Source organism: Myotis myotis, unplaced genomic scaffold (genome assembly GCF_014108235.1).
Source record: "Myotis myotis isolate mMyoMyo1 unplaced genomic scaffold, mMyoMyo1.p scaffold_m19_p_10, whole genome shotgun sequence".
In the NCBI taxonomy this organism is placed as follows: Eukaryota; Metazoa; Chordata; class Mammalia; order Chiroptera; family Vespertilionidae; genus Myotis; species Myotis myotis.
Window position 1 is genome coordinate 66,441,266 of NW_023416314.1, and position 22,248 is coordinate 66,463,513.

The 22,248-nt window shown below is 40.7% G+C and overlaps 1 protein-coding gene across 20 annotated transcripts in view; it reads left to right on the plus strand.

Moving 5' to 3' along the window:
- The window catches only part of CELF1 (CUGBP Elav-like family member 1), a 78,333-nt gene that overhangs the window by 33,749 nt on the left and 22,336 nt on the right, over positions 1–22,248 (plus strand). For 3 of the 20 annotated variants that reach the window (XM_036325899.1, XM_036325893.1, XM_036325896.1), the window contains exons 2-4: positions 5,114–5,153; positions 9,983–10,134; positions 21,759–21,946. In XM_036325899.1, the coding sequence (XP_036181792.1) occupies positions 10,064–10,134; positions 21,759–21,946 (259 nt within the window). In that variant the 5' untranslated portion in view covers positions 5,114–5,153; positions 9,983–10,063. Of the gene's footprint in view, positions 1–2,334; positions 2,443–2,586; positions 2,608–3,049; positions 3,075–5,113; positions 5,154–8,761; positions 8,807–9,962; positions 10,135–11,618; positions 11,832–21,258; positions 21,314–21,758; positions 21,947–22,248 lie in introns of those variants that run through there. The other 17 variants (XM_036325888.1, XM_036325890.1, XM_036325892.1 and 14 more) reach the window with 12 other exon arrangements.

Below are 22,248 nucleotides of genomic sequence, written 5' to 3' on the forward strand. Positions count from 1 at the left end.
GCAGTGAAACTAAGGCGGAAATGGTGGTCTTAAAACATGGCCAGATTTAAGCAAGTGATACATGAATATCATGGGAAAGTGTAATGACTGAGCCCTCAAGTTTGGATTAGGTGCTTTGTCTCAGTCCCTGTAGGTAGGTCTTTAGAGCCCCCACTTCTACCACGTAATGGGAAGTCCTTGCTGCCTGTGATTTCTGTGCATGGTTCCATGTCTTGAAGGTAGAGGCCACCAGTCAAATATTTAATTTTGATATTGCCAGAACACTGGGTTCAAACTAGAAAGATACATGAAAAAATTAGCAATTCTCCCCAGAGAAAGCTACATATTAGCTTAGCTACCATGTGTAAATTACTGCTGCTACATCCAGCAATGTGCTGCCAAGGAAACAGGAGGAGCCAGAACAGATGAGATTCCTGCACCCACCCCCGACCCCCTATAGAGAGCTATAGTAGGAGAGTGAATACTTGATGGGGATTTGAGAATTACTTTGAGAGTATAGGCATTTTAGAAGGAAGTAGGAAAAGAGGTTTAAAAACTATGTATTTTACATTCCCTCACTGCTTAACCTGAACACCTCCAAAATAGAATCTCCATCAGGTGAGATGGCTGGTTTAGGTGCCTATATAGTCTGTGGAAGGATCATATAACTATACAAAAGATGGGATGACCTAGGGAAAGGAAGGAGAAACAAAGAGCCAACTCTCACCCTCATCCAACTTCACTGCCTTTTTTTAAAAAATATATTTTATTGCCGAAACCGGTTTGGCTCAGTGGATAGAGCGTCGGCCTGCGGACTGAGGGGTCCCGGGTTCAATTCCGGTCAAGGGCATGTACCTGGGCTGCGGGCACATCCCCGGTGGGAGATGTGCGGGAGGCGGCTGATCGATGTTTCTCTCCCATCGATGTTTCTGACTCTCTATCCCTCTCCCTTCCTCTCATGTATCTCATATGTGGTGGGAATTGAACTAGACCTTAAATAATGGTTTGAAATCTGTTTGGAGAAAATAGTATTGTGCTTTTAGATGATTTAGTGATAATCTGGATTAATCTAGTTCTGTATTCCAGTTTTATAGATGAGGAAGCCCGGGAAAAGTGACTCACTCAAGATCACACAAATGACATCAGATCTGGCCTTTGTCTAACATACTGTTTTGTTCCTTTGCAGCAGAGAGAATCAAAGCTCAAGTGATTAGAGCAACCGTGGGCAAACTACGGCCCGTGGGCTGGATCCGGCCCGTTTGAAATGAATAAAACTAAAAAAGAAAAAGACTGTACCCTTTTATGTAATGATGTTTACTTTGAATTTATATTAGTTCACACAAACACTCCATCCATGCTTTTGTTCCGGCCCTCCGGTCCAGTTTAAGAACCCATTGTGGCCCTCGAGTCAGAAAGTTTGCCCACCCCTGGATTAGAGAATCTGATGAAAATTTTAGATTCTCTCTTCAGGAAATCTCCCATGTCCATCTCCACCCACTTCCGCAAAAAAAAAAAAAAAAAAAAAAAAAAAAAAGGTCATGGGTTTATAGACCTACAATTCCCCTTTCTTCAAAGCTCATCTATGGACTTTGAAGAGATCTGCAGTTCTCAGATTAAGAAACTTGATGAAAAAGGCGAGATCTTAAAATTGTTGCCACATCGCACAACCATGTTGACATACTGAACTGTATTAAACATTGTTAAGATGGTAAATTTTATGTATGTGTTTTTCCACAGCTTTTTTTAAAAGCTGGAAAAAAAATTGTTGCCACTAAAGAAAGGATGAGCATACTGGCCAGTGGAGGAGATGAGACTGAGATCTGTTTATAAACTCTTCTTCTAGGGTCAGGGAGAGGACACACATAGATGACTCAGTCAGTAAAGAGTCAGAAGCCCTAAACCTAAGCCTGAATCATGGAAATAGTAGTCACAGAGCAGTGTCACAAGGGAAGACGGATTTTTGTATACCCCACAGAGCAAGTGTTAAGTTCTATCCCTGTCGACCAAGACAAGTCAGAACTAAGCCTGGTGCAGTACAGGACCCAGATTGTTCAACATAGAGTAATTTATTAGAGTGGAAGGAGATTCTCTGGGAATAACGGAACTAGAAAGGAATTTACTTCCTGCTTAATCCACTTAGTCATCCCCATTTACAGATTAGCAAAGCACTTGGTGAATAGTTTTTCTCTGGTCATTCAGTCTTGGGTCCACCTATTTATTGTTGAGTGCTTTTACATATTTTACTTTATTTTAATGCACTAGTCTTCTGAGGTAGATTCTACTCCATTAGTTGTGATGTGTGTGCCCAGGATCTTGGATTAGAATCTGAAGGCAACTGTTATTTCTCTGCTACAGGTTCCTAAGGAAGATAAGTAGATTGGCTACCCCAGTCAAACTGTACTGGACTTTAGCACCATTCTCTGGTGGAGTTTTGCATAGAGATGAACCTGGCTAATATGATAAGTATGGAAAGCTTTGAAGTTGATCCTGTTATGTGGTTACTTGGATTTCTAGAGTATGGGAGCAAGAGGACATGCAATTTTCCAAAGCAGTAAGCCCAGCCTTCCTTCCTATTGAACCAGCCACATAATAGGCAAAAAAGAAAGGGCTTTGCAGGCAGTCTAACAGGTAACAGACAGACATTTAAAAAAAACACAATTTTCCCAAGTCATTTTCTGTCATTCTCTCCTCTTCCAGTTAGAAATTTGTACAGTGGCTTGAATTCTAGTCATCCCTTTGGTTCCTTTTGAGGTAGGTAGTTAAATCTTCTTTTATAGGTGAGGAAACTGACACTGAAATAGATATATTAACTTGCTCAGAGTCACTTATCTACTGAGTAACAGCATGACATTTTCACTACCCTTAATTGTATCTCTCATGTGACTGAGACTTTCTACATTTATCTACTTTGAAAATTTGTCTTAGAAGAAAGGTCAGAGTCAACTTTATGGCCCTCAGCATTTAAACAGTCTTTTCTTTCGTTTGTGTATATGATATGATCTTCCTTGTACACAGTTTTTAACCTGAGTTCTCCTTTCACCCAAGGTTTGAAGTGTCTGGCTTTGAACATTTTTTTTCTCTCCCCTCACCTGAAGGTATGTTTATTGATTTGAGAGAGAAAGAGAGAGAAACGATCAGTTGCTGACTGGGGATCGAAACCGAAACCTTTCGTTGTGTGGTATGATGGTTCCAACCAAGTAAACCACTTGGCCAGGGCTAAAGTATCTGGCTTTATATTCCAAACCTCTTCATTGCCTGGATTCAGGTGATCTTGACAGTTATTTAATTTCTTTGAATCTTTTCTCATCTGTCAATAAGGTTAGGATAGGTATGAGGATTAAATATAAAGCACCAAGATACTGCACAGCATATAATAAATGCTCAAAAAATGTTAGCTCATAATTATTATCACTTTGTAAATATCTAGACATTTCTCCCTACTTGCAGATAAGATTTACAAATTTTAAGTACCATATTTTATTAATTTGAGATGCACACATTTATCATCTATGGCATCTTTAATTCCTTGATTTGTAGTAATCTATTCGATTCTACTGTTCAAAAAGCCACCTCAGTTCTGATTTTATGCTTGTCAAGGAACATCTTTGTCTTCAGGAAGGGTAGGTAGAGTGCAGTGTCTCAGTTCTGGTTCTGGCTTTGACATTCAGGGTTCTTATACTTTCCAGTGTAGACTTCGTCCTTGTTGACTTTGAGAAGTTCTCTGTGTATTTAGCTGGAGGAGTTGTCGATGATGTTTGTAAGGATTTGGGCAGCTTTACAGAATCGATCTTTACTTGCAAGATTGTTTGATAATGTTTAAAAATAAAACAAATTGGTTTTGTGGTTACTCTGTTTGCTTTTACCTTCAATTAACTTCCTTATCTTCTGACTTTTTTGGTTTCAGTGGTTCACCACCACCCTGCATTTACAGGGCTAGTGAGAAGCATTTACACAGGCAGGGACTTGGTTGCCTTTGAAGAATTTTATGCCTGGCACCTATTCAGGAAGGTTGCTTTGGGGAAATAACATGGCCTCTCTACATTAATAGCACGGTCCTTAATTGTGAAAAGAACTGTGCAGCCTTTAGCTTTATTGTAGTTTTCTATCCAAAAGCAGATGTTAAAAATGATTGTTTTGGTGACTTAGATGTAATCATTGTTTTACAATTTGTCTGACATTTGGGGGCAAGGCTCTTTTAAGCCTTTTGGAACTTTGATTACCCATCTTTTAAGTTGATGGTGTTTTTAAATTAGTTTTAACTTGTTAAATGCAATTAATCTTTAAGGTATTGTGTACTTTAAAAATGGGAGAGGGCCCAGCCAGCGTGGTTCAGTGGTTGAGCATCGATCTATGAAAACCAGGAGGTCACAGTTTCAATCCTGGTCAGGGCACATGCCCAGGATGCAGGTTTGATCCCCAGTAGGGGATGTGAAGGAGGCAGCCTATCAATGATTCTCTCTCATCATTGATGTTTCTATCTCTCTCACCCTCTCCCTTCTCTGAAATCAATAAAAATAAATTTTTTAAAAATGGGAGAGGGAGGTAATCTTTTTTTTTTTTAAAGAGGAAAGGAATTTAAAAATATGTATATTTTATTAATTTTTTACAGAGAGGAAGGGAGAGGGATAAAGAGTTAGAAACATCTATGAGAGGGAAACATCGATCAGCTGCCTCCTGCACACCTCCTACTGGGCATGTGCCCACAACCAAGGTACGTGCCTTTGACCGGAATTGAACCTGGGACGCTTCGGTACGCAGGCCGCCGCTCTATCCACTGAGCCAAACTGGTCAGGGCTCTTTTTTTTTTTTTTTTTAATCCTCACCTGAGGACATGCTTTTTTAAAATTGACTTGAGAGAGAGAGGAAGAGGGAGGGAAAAGGGGGTGGGGGGGGAGAGAGAGAGAGACATTGATATGAGATATGAAAGTGAAACATTGATCGGTTGTATCCCACATGTGCCCCAACTGGGGATCAAACCCGCAACCTTGGGCACATGCCCTGACCTGGACTCGACCTTTCCGTGCATGGGATGATGCTCCAAGAGGGCTTTTCTTTGGAAAGAAGATACATTACATATCTGGATTATGAGATTTGTAGGCATGGCCCACTTATTTTTCTTTCCTTGGTTTTTTAGAGTGAAGACATAGTCCAGAGAGGGAGGTGTAAAGCTACAGGTATGGGCTAACTGCTGGATGGGTGTGCTCCGTGGGCATCTTTTTAACCTTCTTGCATGAGGCCTGTTGTGCAGATATGAAAAAATTGCCTTCAGAAAGGTGATGGCTTTTTTTCTACATTATGGGATATAATTTCCTGTTCTTAGGAAACTAGAAATATTTTCTAGCCCTTTCCCAACTCTCTCTCCTTAGGTAAAATTTTACAAGGCAGGCTTATCTCCCAATTGAACTAGTTGTTGCCTAGTTCTAATAGCTTTGGGAGAGGTGGGGAGAGGGAGGGAAGGAAAGGCGGGTGGGGGGGCGGGGGGAGAGTTGGTAGTAGTATTCCACTCATCAACTACCCAGCTGACTTTCTTTCCCATTCTCCTTCATAATTGGAAGACCCCAAATAAATTAGAACAAGGATGAGGACAGAATTTAACGGACTTTACACAGATAATGTTACCTTCCTGGAACCAGAAATTACTCAACATACTGATTTTTTAATCATCACTGGACCTTAAATCAAAAATTACACTTAAGTTCCAGAGCTAGTTTGGTATCTGAAAATATGACCTGATTTAAAGGGTGGTCACAATTTGACAGTACACTCTAAGGGAGGTTCTGAGCAAACATTTGCTGACAGCACTAAGTAGAGAAGAGGTCTTCTTTCTCTTGGTCCTTTGACACCGATTGGGGGAGGAGACAGTAGTGATTAAGGATGGGGGAGGCAACGGAAAACCTTTTAGATTTCAAAAAGGTGGTACTTTTTCTCCCTTTCTCCATGTCCTTTCAGTACACCATATATGATACTTTTACAGGCAAACCAACTTGGGTACAACAGTCACTGAACTCAGTGTTTTTTGTCTAACAGTGATTTTAGATTTGAAATGAAAAATTACTTACAATATTTTTTTTGTTACTTTAAAACTCCCTTTCCCCCAAGTTCAGAAAAATTCATTGTCTATATCAGTGATGGCGAACCTTTTGAGCTCAGCGTGTCAGCATTTTGAAAAACCCTAACTTAACTCTGTACCGTGTCACATATAGAAATTTTTTGATATTTGCAACCATAGTAAAACAAAGACTTATATTTTTGATATTTATTTTATATATTTAAATGCCATAACAAAGAAAAATCAACCAAAAAAATGAGTTTGTGTGTCACCTCTGACACGCGTGTCATAGGTTCGCCATCACTGGTCTATATTCTTATTGGAAACTTACAAAGTTTTCTGGCTTGTTTTAAATTATACTTAACGGTCACATTTTTTGCAAAACTCCCACAAAGTGAGATGCCAACGACATTATTACCAATTTAGGTCAGTATATTTTTGCATATGTAAGATACTGGATTGGGAGCTGGATCAGGAGACCCACTGATTATAGTAGAACTACACAAGTTTTGAAGTGAAAATTTAAGTCCATAAAGGTTTTAAGCTAAATTAAGTTATTCTGGTTGATTATTTTCAAGTTGTATCAATTGCTTCTTTTCTGCATTCCTTACATCATCTAATTGCCAGAAGTTGAGGGGCAGGGAGGGAGATAAACAGTCCACTTAACTGTCTGAGGTTACGACTTCCCTAGATTTTTATACTTTTCCATATACATACACTGATGGTGATTAAAAAAAATTTTTTTTATTGATTTCAGAGAGGAAGGGAGAGGGAGAAAGAGCTAGAAACACCAATGGTGAGAGAGAGTCATTGATTGCCCACCTCCTGCACACCCCACACCGGGGATGGAGCCCGCAACCCAGGTGTGTGCCCCAAACGGGAATCAAACTGACCTCCTGGTTCATAGGTCCACACTCAACCACTGAGCCATGCCGGCTGGGCCTGATGGCGATCAGCTGCCTCCTGCACATCTCCCACTGGGGATATCCCTGCAACCCAGGTACATGCCCTTGACCGGAATCGAACCCGGGACCCTTCAGTCCGCAGGCCAACGCTCTATCCACTGAGCCAAACCGGTTTCGGCTCTACCATCATTTTTAATGATTTGGAAACTTAATGTTATAGCAGACCGATTGCCCCTACCTTCACACATAATAAGGCTTTGAATTGTTGCCCTTAGAAAATAGAGAATATTCAAAGCAAAGAAAACGGAGACAAACCACCAAAGAAAGAAAAGGAACTCATGAATATAAATTCAAAATATATTAGAATTAGAGAGCACAGGTGGTAAAAAGGGACTGAGGGAAAGTTAAGTCCTTTTTCAGGGACCCTTGGTTATCATTCTTCCTGCCAACTCTTTTTTTTTTTAATTTCAGAGAGGATGGGAGAGGGAGAGAGAGATAGAAACATCAATGATGAGAGAGAATCACTGATTGGCTGCCTCCTGCATGTCCCCCAGTGGGGATTGAGCCTGCAACCTGGCCATGTGCCCTTGACCAGAATCGAACCTGGGACCCTTCAGTCCACAGGCTGACACTCTATCCACTGAGCAAAACTGGCTAGGGCTTCCTGCCAACTCTTTATTTCTAATACATTCTTTGTGAGAAAAGTTTGGAATGTGTTTCTGATTTAGAAATTAAAAACATCCTGGGCATACTTTTTTGGAATAACTCTAAATTCTGCTTTTTAATTTTAACACTTGCATTTTATATTTCCATAATTGTTTTTATCATCAATTAACTTTGTAACCCTTTTCTAAAATTGAGTGATTTGTGATTAGTTTTTGTGATTCCCCACCCCAAGCATGTTGAATTTAATTATACTGAGCTAACTCTTGTGACTTGCCTAAAAAGAAGCATTCTCCTTCATGTAATAACATTTCCATCTTGTATGATTTTAAAAGTGTTGCTTTATATATCGTAAAGTGGATTTTAAAACATCAAGTCAATGCTTCTCAACATTTGGCTTGGTGAAAATTACTGTAAGGAGTGCACATCCTTTCATGCACTGAGCGGTGCCAGGCTACTCAGTGAGGTCTCCCACATTTAAGTACTCTGTTGTTCTAGATGTGATTCTGATTGAAACAGAGATATAATTACAAGCCATGTATTTTTACTGAATAATAAAAGCATAACAATAACCAGTGGGAGTCTTTAAAATTTTTAAAGGATCCTTTTAAAAAATCTGATTTGGTTAACTGATTTTACAAATTTACTCATTGGTCCAGATAGCTTTCTATAGGAGGAGGCATAAGATCAGCACCAGTGACACAGGAGAAACTAGGACATACCTAACAAGTAACTTAACCAGTCCCAGCTTGGGTTCCCATCCTGTGCCTGGCAGCAGGGCCTGGTGAACTGTGAATTGTGTGCCAGTCTCCTCTCACTTGTAGCTTGTTTTTGCTTCCTCCTTCAATGGAATGGAAGAGAGCTCCTGCTACTTCTGCCTCTAAATCAGTAGATCAAATGAGCCAGGGTCTCTGAAAAATAGAAAAGTAGTTAACTGCTATTATACTTGTAAGTTTTAGATAGTTATGTATGGATATTGGACAGAAGACAGTTTCTACGTTCCTCAGTCACATGCAGGATAGGTGTCAGCCATTTCTATGCACATGAGAACAGTTAGGCCTATACTAACTTGTTTTTTGTGTGTGTGTTTTTTAAGTAACTATACACATTTAGGAGTGCATTCGTTTACCTCTTTAAAGGCTGAATATAACTTCTTTTTTCAAAGTTCCCTGTGTTGTTAACTGAGCTTGAGTGAAGTGAAATCTTTGAGGTAAGGCAACCCTAATGATAAAAATGGAAAGAAGGCCTGTGAAATTTGGGAACCTTCAGAGATACAGTTTTAGAGTCATTGCCTAAATATTGAAATGCCACCATTTGTTGTTTGGAGGGATGTGGAGCTAAATTGAGAATGGGAGCACCACATCTGCCTTATTGCTAAGTATATCCATCTCTCCTGCTCCCCACAATAGAATTTTTATGTTGCATTCATTAATCCTGATTTAGCAGGTTTAAAGGAGGACAGAACGAAGAGGCTTAGCCTGCATTTCTCTGCCCTTCCTTACATGTTTGAGTGCTTGTCCCTAGCAGGCCCCATTTCTTTTTCATTATTAGGAAAGTCAAACAACTGAAAGGACATTATTTTTTAGTACTCGGTCAAGAGGCAGAATATTACAATTCCATTTCCATTTTTGCCTTTTAAATTTTCTGGCAAATTAAGATTCAGAGTGAGGGAAGAAGTTCTGCCTTGTGCCACCTACTGAATGTCACTGAAACAGCAATTTTTAAAGCCCCTCACTCTGATGAGAAAGCACACTTTGCTGTCAGCACCATCAAGAAACAAGGCCCAGTGCGGGTAGTCGTATGTGAGCAGTGAGTTCCTGGTGTCCAGTTCTTCAGCCAGCTTGCTCCTGGATGCTCTTGATAGTCTGAACCAGTGGTCCTCTCTATGTGACTATTCTGAGGTTAATTTGGACCCAAGCACTTGTGCTCATTGCTGTCTTTGGCACGTGGAAACTAAGTTTTGACCAACGCTAACAACCCAGTTTCCAAAAACATTTTCAGACCATGTAAGGTGAGGTGTTTTTTTCTTCCAGGCAGTTTCAGGTTTTGGGGGTCCTCAGAAACTAATTTGCAGGGAGAGGAGTTTGGAAGATGTGAAACAAGTTTGTGTTTCTTCTGCTCTGTTAGCCACTGCTATCTTCATGGATCTGACACTCTGTTTATCTGACAGTGCACTTAGTACTGCTTTGCCAGGGAAAATCACACAAAACAAGCCTGGTGCATCAGCACTTTCATTGTGTGCAGGGCTGAGCCTCCCTTCACATGGTCACATCCCCCTTTTAATCCAATGCTCCCTTTCCCTTCCCCAGTCCTGCCTGTTTCTGTGGCACTTATTGCTGGTTTCCCTGAGCTCCTGTTTCCACTTTGTGTTTTTTGTGGGGCCCAGGAAGCTAAAGCTGTGTGTATTTGTGGATCAGACAAGTGCAGCAAGTTATTATCATTGGCTTCTGAAGGGGAGAGTGAGGTGATGGCTGCGTTTAAGTTGGATTTCCTTCCAGAAATGATGGTGGATCATTGCTCTTTGAATTCCAGTCCCGTGTAAGTATTTTTGTTGTCTAATTTTTTATAAGCAGAGGAACTGGGTTGTTTTCTTTGTTATTTAACGTAACTGGTTCTTTTCCTTAAGAAGAAACATTTGGGTGAGGAAGCCAAAGTCCACGCTATTATTTTCTTTTTTAATATATGTTTTTATTGATTTCAGAGAGGAAGGGAGAGAGAGAGACAGATAGAAAACATCAGTGATAAGAGAGAATCATTGATCGTCTGCCTTCTGCACACCCCCTACTGGGGACTGAGCCCACAACCTGGATATGTGCCCTTTACCGGAATCGAACCAGAGACCCTTTAGTCCGAAGGCCGATACTCTATCCACTGAGCCAGACCGGCTAGGGCTATTGTTTTTATCTATTAGAGTCTGATTCTGTCTCATTACTGCTGGTTTCCTCAAAGCTATAATGAAGTTCTATACAGAAGAGGGTACATTTGGTATATGACCAGCAAGTGTGTTGGCTCCTGTCCCTCCAAGCTATAATATTTTCCCATATGATAGGTTCTGAGGTTTGTTTGTTTTTAACTGTAATTTTATTGCTTTAGGTTGGGTATGTAATTTCAAAGAATCTTTTGGGAAGGTATTTTTAATAATGAAATTCTTAGACTCATTACAGAGGATGGTTTTAGTAGTGTATGCAGGATGCTATATTGCCATGTAAACTGTAATTCTGGATTTTCACACCCCCCCCCCCAATCTAATTGAAAATGCAACACAATACATGATTTGGGAGATATCAGATGCCCGCACCCTCCCAATTAGATAAATTTTGATTGGCAATTTGCCCCAATAAATTTTGAACATGGGGATGAGAAGCTCATTAGTTTGCAGTACTTGTTTAAGAAGTGACACTGCCATTCATTGTACACGCTAACCTGGCCCTGAGTTGTAGCTATAGGGGATCTGAATTCTGGGCTTTGTAGGGGACACATTTATAACTCCTGATTTCAGCTACTTTAACCAGGCTTCAGAGTATTTGGGACCTCAAGTAAATGAGTCTTAAGTTATTCAAAGCTAAGAATATTAAATGGTAGAATATTTTCTAGATAATGGGATAGTTACAAGTCTGAGTTTAGGCCTCCACATGCAAATCAGGCTACCCTGGGATTGGGTGTAACTGATGTGGATAATAGATTCAGAATAGCTCTTCATGGAATAGTTTAGTGGTCCTCAAAGTTAGTTGACTTGCTTGTTTGAAATAGATCCTATGCCTTCCCTGTAGTCTCCAAAAATAAGTTATTTAGGTCTTTTTATGAGAGTAAATAACAGGTGAAATCAGTGAATGGCATCATAATAAAGATTAACTATATAATAAAAATATTCCCATGTACCAGATATATGATCCCTAGAAATAGGACTCTGTGGCTCAAATTATCTTTCATTGTAACACTTTCTCTCTCTGCTTTGTTGCTACCTAGTATTTAACCCTTAGATACAGCATTTTTCCTCAGTCTGTTTTCTCATCTTTTAAAAGGTTGGACTGATTCAGCATCCCATGAAGACTGGCTATGGAACATTGCATGGAAATTACCTGGAATATAAAATTGCAGATTTTTGGGCCCATGCCCAGATGTTCTTATGCTGGAGTAGGGTCTAAGAATCTGTATTTTAACGATGTCCCATGTAGTTTTCATGTACACCAGCGTTTGAGAACTAATGGGCTGAATATAGGTCATTCTGAATAGAGGTAATCAGGGAGTAGACTGTTATATCATTTTTTTTCCCCCTAGTGCATTCACATCTGCTTTAGTCCTGTATCTTCACAAAAGATTTTTGAGGTTAATTGGGCATAGGCTATTGCCCGTATTTTACAGATGAGAAACTCAGTTGAGAGGGGGTAAAACTGGCTTGCCTGAGGAGAGTTGGTGTCAACCTGGGCGCCTAAAATGCAATTTTAATGATACACTTCTTATTTTTACCCCTTAGACCAGGCCTCAGCTGTCATTGAGCAGAGTTACCCATCAGTTCTTCTCATTATTGCAAGTCCTTGGGCCTCAGTGGACACCATATACCAAAACACACACCATACAGTTAGGAAGAAGAAAGTTCTTGAGAACTTTGTGTGCTTGCCACCCCTGTCTTAGATTGTAAGCCCTTTACACCTGTACGACTTTAGCAGGAGGCTTGACCTCAGTGCTTTTACCTCTGAAGAGATATTGCCTGGGAATGTGATCTAGCAGTGTATCTTATTTAAAAATTTCTGGGCCCTGGGGCCTGACCCCTAGTGCCTTTTCTCACATATAACAATGTCCTTGATTCTGCTTTGACCACTCCAGCTTCCATTGGTTCCTCTTACTTTGCATGCACTGTAAGACATGGATGTTCTCCAGGGGTTGTATCTTAGGTCTTTTCTCTTAGCTCTCCCATTGCTTAAGGGGGTGCTAATGTGCTTTTCTGATTCTCAGATTTCTATATGTATTCCGTAAGTGTCCCCTGAGCTCTCTGACTTAGTTTGAATATCTCCATCTGAAGGCTTCCCCACGCAAAAACAATCCCTCATATTGTCTACACTAGAATCCAAGAGTGATTGGTAACTTCTTCCTCTTCCTCATCTCCTTGATGGAGTGATCTCCAAGTTCTAGTGGATTCTGCCCCCCAGATTTCTCAGCTTTGCCTAGGACTGGTTCCTAATTTTAAATATATGTATATATGTATTTTTTTTTAATTGATTTTTTTACAGAGAGGAAGGGAGAGAGATAGAGAGTTAGAGACATCGATGAGAGAGAAACATCCATCAGCTGCCTCCTGCACATCTCCCACTGGGGATGTGCCCGCAACCGAGGTACATGCCCTTGACCGGAATCGAACCTGGGACCTTTCAGTCCGCAGGCCGACGCTCTATCCACTGAGCCAAACCGGTTTCAGCTGGTTCCTAATTTTAGGAGCTAGTTTTTTTCAAGAGCCTCCTGATCTCCATATTTCCTCACTTTATATCATCATCTTCTAGATCATTGCCAAATGTCTTTTAAAAGACAGATGTGATCCTTGTTTAAAAATCTTGGGTTAAAGTCCAGTTCTTTCAGTATAATATGGAAAGCCCCTCACTGGTCTCTCTAACCTATTTCTTTATTCTTATTGATTTTCATTTATACATATTTTCTTTCCCCCCCTAATATTTTAGATTATTTTCTACTCCTAATTTTCTCAAGTTCTTTTTTCTAACTTTCTAATGTTATCTCAATCTTCTCTCCTCTTCCTTCTGAAGTCCTTACCATTTCCTCATCACCTTTTAGGCTTTCATACCTCTGTGCTGTATAGCACTTTTCCCAGCTGCTTAGTCCATTCACCTTTAATTTCTGCACATACTTCCCCCTCCAAATAAAATAAAACTATTAGCCATTTTTTAAGAAAATAGGTTTTTATTGATTTCAGAGAGAGGAAGGGAGATAGAAGCATCAATGATGAGAGGGAATCACAGATTGGCTGCCTCCTGCACACTCCCTACGTTCCCTACCGAGGATTGAGCCCACAGCCCAGGCATGTGCCGTGAGCAGGAATCAAACCATGACCTCCTGGTTTATGGGTTGCTACTCAACCACTGATCCACATTGGCCGGGCTGTTAGCCACTTTCCCCCCACAGAACTTTTATTCATTTGCTAAAGCATTTGTTGGGTATTATAGTTGCGTCCTTCCTTTTGTTCAGTGCCACTGCCTCTAGGACAGAAATTGTTCCGTCCTCTTTAATAGACCCTTATAGTGTGTACTATCTGGCACATTGTAGGAACTTGGAAAATAAGTTTGAATGAACGATAAGCCCTGTGAGTTTTTTTATAATTAGAGATGATTACAGAGATAGACACTCCAGGCATTATCTCCATACCTCAGGGAAAAGGTTGAAAACCTTTACAAGCAGATTGTTGGCTGTTCTGTTATTGAGTGATGTCTTAAAAACCTTTATTGATAGCTTTTTCTAGTACCTAATACCTCAACTAACATAGGAAGAGCTCCCTTTATCCAAATGAAAATTACTTTTTTTCCAGCAATGACACATTCTGTCTTGTTCTTACTAGAGAACCAGCTGCTAAGTAATTTAGGCCAGTGTTTCTGGGTCCTTTTTATTACGATGTTCTTTTGCCGGTTTTTTCATAGTACAGTATGTGAGCCAGAGGGACCTGGTAGAAGTGGGTGGTGGCTAGAGACTGGGATGCAACAAGTATTTACACAATGGGGGTTAACAGGTAATGAGAAAGAAGGAGAGAACAAAAAATGAGTAATGAAAGGGTTTGGAAATGGTTTTTAAACAGAGGTGAAGGTAGTATTTAAGGGTTTTCTTGTAAGGACACATGTGGGCTGGGCTATAATATAATCAGAAACTCCACAGCTGGAAGACCTGGAAATGATCTTTTCTGCCTCACTTCTGCTCTCTAAATGTTCTGCTCTCTGCATGTGCTGCTGCTAATACTCTTCATCTGCTCTATAACTTTGGTTACAGCACAGCTTTCTTTGCCTTGCCCCTGCCCTTCCAGCCTGTCTTCTGATTCCTCACTCCTTTTCTCTGTCTCTCTATTTTATTAGTATATAATTCACATAACATAACAGTTACCCTTTTAAATCGTACAGACATTGATTTTTACGATATCCATAAAGTTGTGCAACTATCACCACTATCTAATTCCAGAACATTTTTATCATCCTAAAAAGAAACCCTGTACCCATTAGCAACCATGCCCTCCCCTCTCTCCCCCCACCCTTTACTCCCATTCGTAGGGAACCACTTGTCTACTTTCTGTCTTTATAGATTTGCCTATTCTGGATATTTCACATAAAAAGAATCATACAACATGTAGCCTTTTGTTTTGAACTTCATCTATATTGTAGCATGACCCTGTCATCTCTAGCCACTGCCCTGTTATCTTGTCAACTTAACTCATACTATCTCTAGTTGTACCTTTCCCACTTCTGACTTCACCACTAATTGCCTGTTTCTGTTAACCAGTTCTAGGCTCTTTAGAGCAGTGCTGGGCAATAGAGCTTTCTGTGATAATAAAAATGTTCTGTATCTCTGCTGTCCTATGCAGTGTCCTCTAGTTACAAGAGTGTGACTGAAGAACTGGATTTTTAAAATTAAATTTAAATAGCCACATGTGGCTAGTGGCTGTTGTCTTGCTCAGTGCACTTGTAGCGGAACTCTGTTGGTCAGGCCTTTCTTTCTGTTTTGAGCATAGGTCATGGTTTTAGGTTTCCTGCCAGCCAGTGGATCAGCAGGGCCCTGGGGATGGGAAGGAAGTGGGACAGAACATTAGCTCTGTCCTCTGAGCTGGGTTTGGGCTGGGAAGTTTCAAGATGGGTAAAGATAGGAGAAAGAGAAAAGGGAGTTTAGAAATTTTGAATAGATACATGCTTTGAAAATAAAACTTTATTTTCCCTTCCCTGTTTATCTTCCAAGTTGGTTCTCTACTCTGTTTTCCTATAGCATGTTTCATGAAGAATCAGGTAGACAAGGCAACCTCTGGTCCTGATTTCTTATTCTTTTTTTTTTTCTTTTAATTTATTTCAGAGAGGAAGGGAGAGGGAGAGAGCGATAGAAACATCAAAGAGAGAGAATCATTTATCAGCTGCCTCCTGCACACCCCTTACTGGGATTGAGCCAGCAATTCAGGCATATGTCTTTGACTGGAATCAATCCTGGGACCCTTTAGTCCGCAAACTGACGCTCTATCCACTGAACCAAATCAGCTGGGGCGACTCAGTTTCTCATTCTTTATGATTTGCCAGTTGCTGCCATTATTGCTTCTGCTGTCAGAAGCAGAACATAGAGGTGGGTTGGTGCCATGCCTCTCCCATAAAATACTGGCTGCCTTCTTATCTCCCTTCTTTCCTCACTGCTGCAGACCCTACTTTTCCTCTCTTCCATCTTACTCCCAGTTCAGTACCTCCACAGAAGATAAGAATTCTATCGACTTGCCTTTTAGAAATGACAGGTACTTCCCTGGCCGGTTTTGCTCAGTGTTTAGAGCATCGGCCTGTCCACAGAAGGGTCTTGGGTTCAGTTCCTGGTCAAAGGTGCGTACCTTGGTTGCAGGCTCAATCCCCAGCCCTGGTAGGGGTGAGTCTGGGAGGCCACCAATCGATGTGTCTCTCTCACGTGGATGTTTCTCTTTCTCTCTCTCTGCTCCCTCCTACTCTATTTAAAAACAATGGAAAAATATCCTTGGGTGAGGATTTAAAAAAGGAAAAAAAGAGAGAGAAATGACAGATATACTATAGACAACCCTCTCCAGAGGGTTGCTGAATGCATTGGTCCTTGAGCAGGTGTAAAAAATCCTAAGGAGCTCTCCATCGGTGGGAGGTAAGGCATAAATATGAGAATAGATTTAGTGGCATATAAATCCCATACCTGAACGATGTGGGATCCTTGTGGGGCATATCACACTGGGCATCTTGTCCCAGATGACTTTTTTAATGCACTAGTACATTTTGGGGTTTTTCTTGTGTGTGTTTTTTTTTAGAGAAAGTGGAAGGGAGGCAGAGAGACAGAGAAAAAAATTGATGTGAGAGAGACATATTGATTGGTTGCCTCCTGCACGTGTCACAACCAGGGCTGGGGATCAAGCCTACTAAGGTACATGCCCTGGATTGGAATTGAACCCAGGACTCTTTAGCCTACGGGCTGATGCTGTCTCTATCCACTGAGCCAAACCAGTTAGGGCTGCAGTGGTTACTTTTATATGTTTTTTTTTATTTTATATTTTTATTGATTTCAGAGAGGGAGAGGGAGCGATAGAAACATCAGTGATGAGAGAGAATCATTGATCAGCTGCCTCCTGCACGCCCATAACTTGCTGTGCTCTAGAAGTGCTTCTCATGATGGTGAAGGACTGTGTCCTGTGCCTCTTCCAACTTGTAAAATACAGTAAAAACAACTGAGTAGAAAACAGAATAAGGTGTAAATTTGCATTTTTTTAAAAAATATATTTTATTGATTTTTTACAGAGAGGAAGGGAGAGAGATAGAGAGCCAGAGACATCAATGAGAGAGAAACATCGATCAGCCGCCTCCTGCACATCCCCCACCGGGGATGTGCCTGCAACCCAGGTACATGCCCCCGACTGGAATCGAACCTGGGACCCTTCAGTCCGCAGGCCGACGCTCCATCCACTGAGCCAAACCGGTTTCGGCTAAATTTGCATTTTGTGTGTCTTTTTATTTTATTGGATTGAACATTTACAAAATTACTTGATCCAATTGCTGTAAAAGTTTCTAAAGAGTTAAGTTTGAAGATTGTCCCTAGGAGGTCTTTAGATACTTAGAGCAGCACAACTCTGTGGATTCTTCTAATGAATTGGTATTGTCGTGGGGATGTTAATGGAGTAGGTAGAATGAAGACATGGAGAAGGATTGGGAGAATAAAGAGAAAGGAAGATCATTTGTCTGGAATTTTGAGTTTTCACTAAACTTTTGGATAAACCACAATCCATATTTGTTGACTGTGTATATGCTTTTGCACTAAACAATGATGTAGAAAGTTTAGAAATGGCACACAAATATAGATGGAAGGGATAAGCTGAAAGCATTTTCTTATAATGTAATACAAGTTATTAAAACCCTGCCTCTTTTTTAAAAACAATATTTTTATTGATTTCAGAGAGGAAGGGAGAGAGAGACAGAAATATCAATGATGAAAGTGAATCATTGATCAGCTGCCTCCTGCACGCCCCATACCAGGTATCGAGCCGGCAATCCCAGGCATGTGCCCTTGACTGGAATTGAACCTGGGACCCTTCAGTCCACAGGCTGATGTTCTATCCACTGAGCCAAAATAGCTAGGACAAAACCCTGCCTCTTTTCTTAAGTAGCTGTCAGCTTCCTTATCAGGACATTCTGAGCACCATTGGTTTTCTATGTTAACCCTCCCTAGAATAGAACTATGATGAAAGATTAGCAACATTTTGATAAAATATTATAATTGGTCATTAAAGTTGTTGGCAGCAGTTTATAGGGAGTGACACTCATTGTTTCACTAGTCATAATCTATTTTTTATTTTGTTTTTCTATTTTTATTTTTTATATATACCTTATTGATTTTTTACAGAGAGGAAGGGAGAGGGATAGAGAGTTAGAAACATCAATGAGAGAGAAACATCGACCAGCTGCCTCCTGCACACCCCCTACTGGGGATGTGCCCGCAACCAAGGTACATGCCCTTGACCAGAATTGAACCTGGGACCCTTCAGTCCGCAACGCTCTATCCACTGAGCCAAACCAGCTAAGGCTTATTCTATTTTTAATTTAATTTATTGGGGTGTCACCGGTCAATAAGATTATATAGGTTTTAAGTGTAGATTCCTATGATACATGATCTGTATATTGCATTGTGTGCCCACCATCCAAAATCAAGTTATCTTCCATTATCTCATATTTTGCTCCCTTAACCCTCTACTACAGGTAGATTGATCCTGTGACAATCAAGTAATCATAAGAGATAATAGCTGCTCTTTAATTAATTTGTGAGTCCTCTTTATGCACAACATTTATTTTTATGAGGGTTAGTTGCTTAAATAGGGAAATTGTTGAGAACAAGAAATTTCTCCCATCCCACATTGAGTATGTGCTTACTTTGAACCAGGCACTATACCAAGTGTGGCTACAAGGATGAATAAGAAATAAAATTGTTTCTGCATTCAAGGAGCTCTAGACTAAGAGCTAGAGAATGGGGACCCTCTACAGACATAGTGACAAGAGTTTGTTTAGCCTGGCCAGGGTGGCTCAGTGGAGGTCAGTGTTCCATTCCCAGTCAGGGCACATGCTTGGGTTGCGGGCTCATGGCGGGGAGGGGGATCATGCAGGAGGCAGCCAATCAGTGCTTCTCTCATCATTGGTGTTTCTCTTTCTCCCTCTCCCTTCCTCTTTGAAATCAATAAAAATATATGTTAATGCTAGGTTCAGTAAAGGTGATGTGAGACTAGCCCTGGTGGGTGTTCAGTTACAAGAGATTTAGGAATTAAAAGACAGTGGTTGAGCTGCTTTTATAGATTCATCATTCTCAATGATCTTCAAATACTATTCAGAAGATAGCAGTGGAATATATCCCAAGAAATCAGAAAGGATATATACACCCCTATGTTCATAGCAGCACAGTTCACAAAGCTAAGATTTGTAAACAGCCTAAGTGCCCTTCAGCAGATGAATGGATTAAAAAACTGTAGTACTGCCCTGGCCGGTTTGGCTCAGTGGATGGAGCATCGGCCTTCGGGCTGGGGGAGTCCCAGGTTCGGTTCCGGTCAGGGGCATGTGCCTTGGTTGTGGGCGCATCCCCAGTGGGGGGTGTGCAGGAGGCAGCTGGTCAATGTTTCTCATTGATGTTTCTAACTCTATCCCTCTCCCTTCCTCTCTGTAAAAAATCAATAAAATATTTTAAAAAAAACTGTAGTACATCTAGACAATGGAATACTATGCTGCTGTAAAAAAGAAGGAACTTTTACCATTTGCAACAGCATGGATGGACCTGGAGAGCATTATGCTAAGCGAAATAAGCCAGTTGGGGAAAGATAAATATCATACGATCTCTCTCGTTTGTGGAATATAATGAACAACATAAACTGATGAACAAAAATAGATCCAGAGACATGGAAGTGTCGAACAGACCATCCAACCTCAGAGGGAAGGCAAGGGGGAGGGGGATAGGGAGGGTAAGAGCAACCAGAGGACTTGTATGCATGCATGTAAGCATAACCCATGGACACAGACAATAGAGGGGCGAGGGCAGGTGCTGGTGGGTGGGAAGGGCTGGGCAGAGGTCAGTGGGGGGAAAAGGAGACATGTAATACTTTAAACAATAAAGAATTTTAAAAAAAGATAGTGTAAAAACATGTTTCCTTTAATGAAAACTATTACTTTATTTAGGGTTAGATATTAAAACATGGCAAATTTGAATATGGTGATATGGTTTTGGATTAAACAGCCAACACTAGCATAAAAGTTCATTATGATGGCTCTTTGGAATTTAAGTTGTTACTGATGTAGATCTTAAAATAATGGTAGGGAAGGTCTTTGATTTATTTTGAATGGTAGAAATATTTGTAGTGTAAGAATCTCCTGAGGTTCTTGGCAATTGCAGGGGTAGCAATGAAGGTATTAAAGTATGAGCATTACAAGTTTGGTGAGAAGATTGGAGGAATTTGTTGGAATGGTTGCAGTTGGTAAGGGAACTAACTGGTAAAGTCTTGGAAAAGTAGCATTAAATTGGATAACTTAGAAACAATAAAAACCTAGAATGATGACATCATTGTTTATGTTTGTATAATAACTAGAAGCTGGGTGCAGGTCTGTGGGGAGGGGGGGCTCAGGCGGTTGGCTGTTCAGCTCTGCCCCCTGGTCAAGCTCCCTGTCGAGGGGCAATTTCCATATTAGTCTTTTATTCTATACTAGAGGCCCGATGCACGAAATTTGTGCAGGAATAGGCTTTCCTTTCCCTAGCTGCCAGCACTAGCTTCCCTCTGGCACTAGGGCCAGGCTTCCCTCACAGCCCCGGCTTCATCCGGAAGGAAGTCTGATCTAATTAGCATATTACCCTTTTATTATTATAGATAACAATCATTTGTTAGAGTTTAAGAGGCAAACCTTTGTTTTGGGGCGGGGGGGGGGGGGCTGTCTCAAGAGCACCAGAATTAAGCACATGATACACATTCAAAGACCAACATTCTAGTCAGTCCGTAGCTTAGGCCTTGGAAATCAAGTGCTTCTGTTCTAATGTCTACTGAAATAAAACTTTTAAACTATCATTGTACTATTGAGAGTCCTGAATCTTATAATTAATAGTCCTTTGTTTATTTTATGGACATTTTAAAAAAACCTTTGTTAAAATTATTAAAATTTGCTTTAGAAACTCTGCCTTTTAAGTTCTTCTGAGAATTCTCATGCTAGATAAGGAATAAGTGACACTCAATTTCTTAATTAAAACCTAGGACAGTGATGGCAAACCTATGACACGTGTGTCAGAGGTGACACACGAACTCATTTTTTTTGGTTGATTTTTCTTTGTTAAATGGCATTTAAATATATAAAATAAATATCAAAAATATAAGTCTTCATTGTTGTTTTTTTTAAAATATATTTTATTGATTTTTTTACAGAGAGGAAGGGATAGAGAGTTAGAAACATCGATGGGAGAGAAACATCATTCAGCCGCCTCCTGCACATCTCCTACTGGGGATGTGCCCGCAACCCAGGTACATGCCCTTGACCGGAATCGAACCCGGGACCCCTCAGTCCGCAGGCCGACGCTCTATCCACTGAGCCAAACTGGTTTCGGCTATAAGTCTTTGTTTTACTATGGTTGCAAATATCAAAAAATTTCTATACGTGACACGGCACCAGAGTTAAGTTAGGGTTTTTCAAAATGCTGACACGCCGAGCTCAAAAGGTTCGCCATCACTGGACTAGGATGTCCTAATCAAAATGGCGGCTTTAGTTTGGGATCTAAATCTAATGGGAGGGGTGACCATGGTGAGGGAGGACCTGGGAACTCTGGTAAATTGAATGGATGTCATGAAAGGAAGTAGATTCCCCCACCCCCCACTTTCCCAGGAAGTAGTTGAAGTCTTTAAAGGAAACAAAACTCCCTTTAGAGAGCAACATGAATGCATAATAGTAGTTTTATTTTATCTAATGCAGCTCAAAGAAAATGAACGGCACCCTGGACCACCCAGACCAACCGGATCTTGATGCTATCAAGATGTTTGTGGGCCAGGTTCCGAGGACCTGGTCTGAGAAGGACTTGAGGGAACTCTTTGAACAGTATGGTGCTGTCTATGAAATCAACGTTCTAAGAGATAGGAGCCAAAACCCTCCTCAGAGCAAAGGTGAAGATTTGGTTTTATGTGCAATTTTTTGTCATGTGCCTACTGTCTCATTGTCAGAATGTTCCTATGGTCATATGGGGTGGGGGGGAGTATGTTCTTTTATAGTCCCTATTAGAGGCCCGATGCACAAAATTTGTGCAAGAGTAGGCCTTCCTTCTGGCTGCCAGCATCGGCTTCCCTCTGGCCACCAGCAGGCACCCGGGACCTGGGCCTCCCTTGCAGCCCCAGCTTCATCCTGCAGGACGTCCAATCTAATTAGCATATTATGCTTTTATTATTATAGATATATTCCAGGCCAAAAT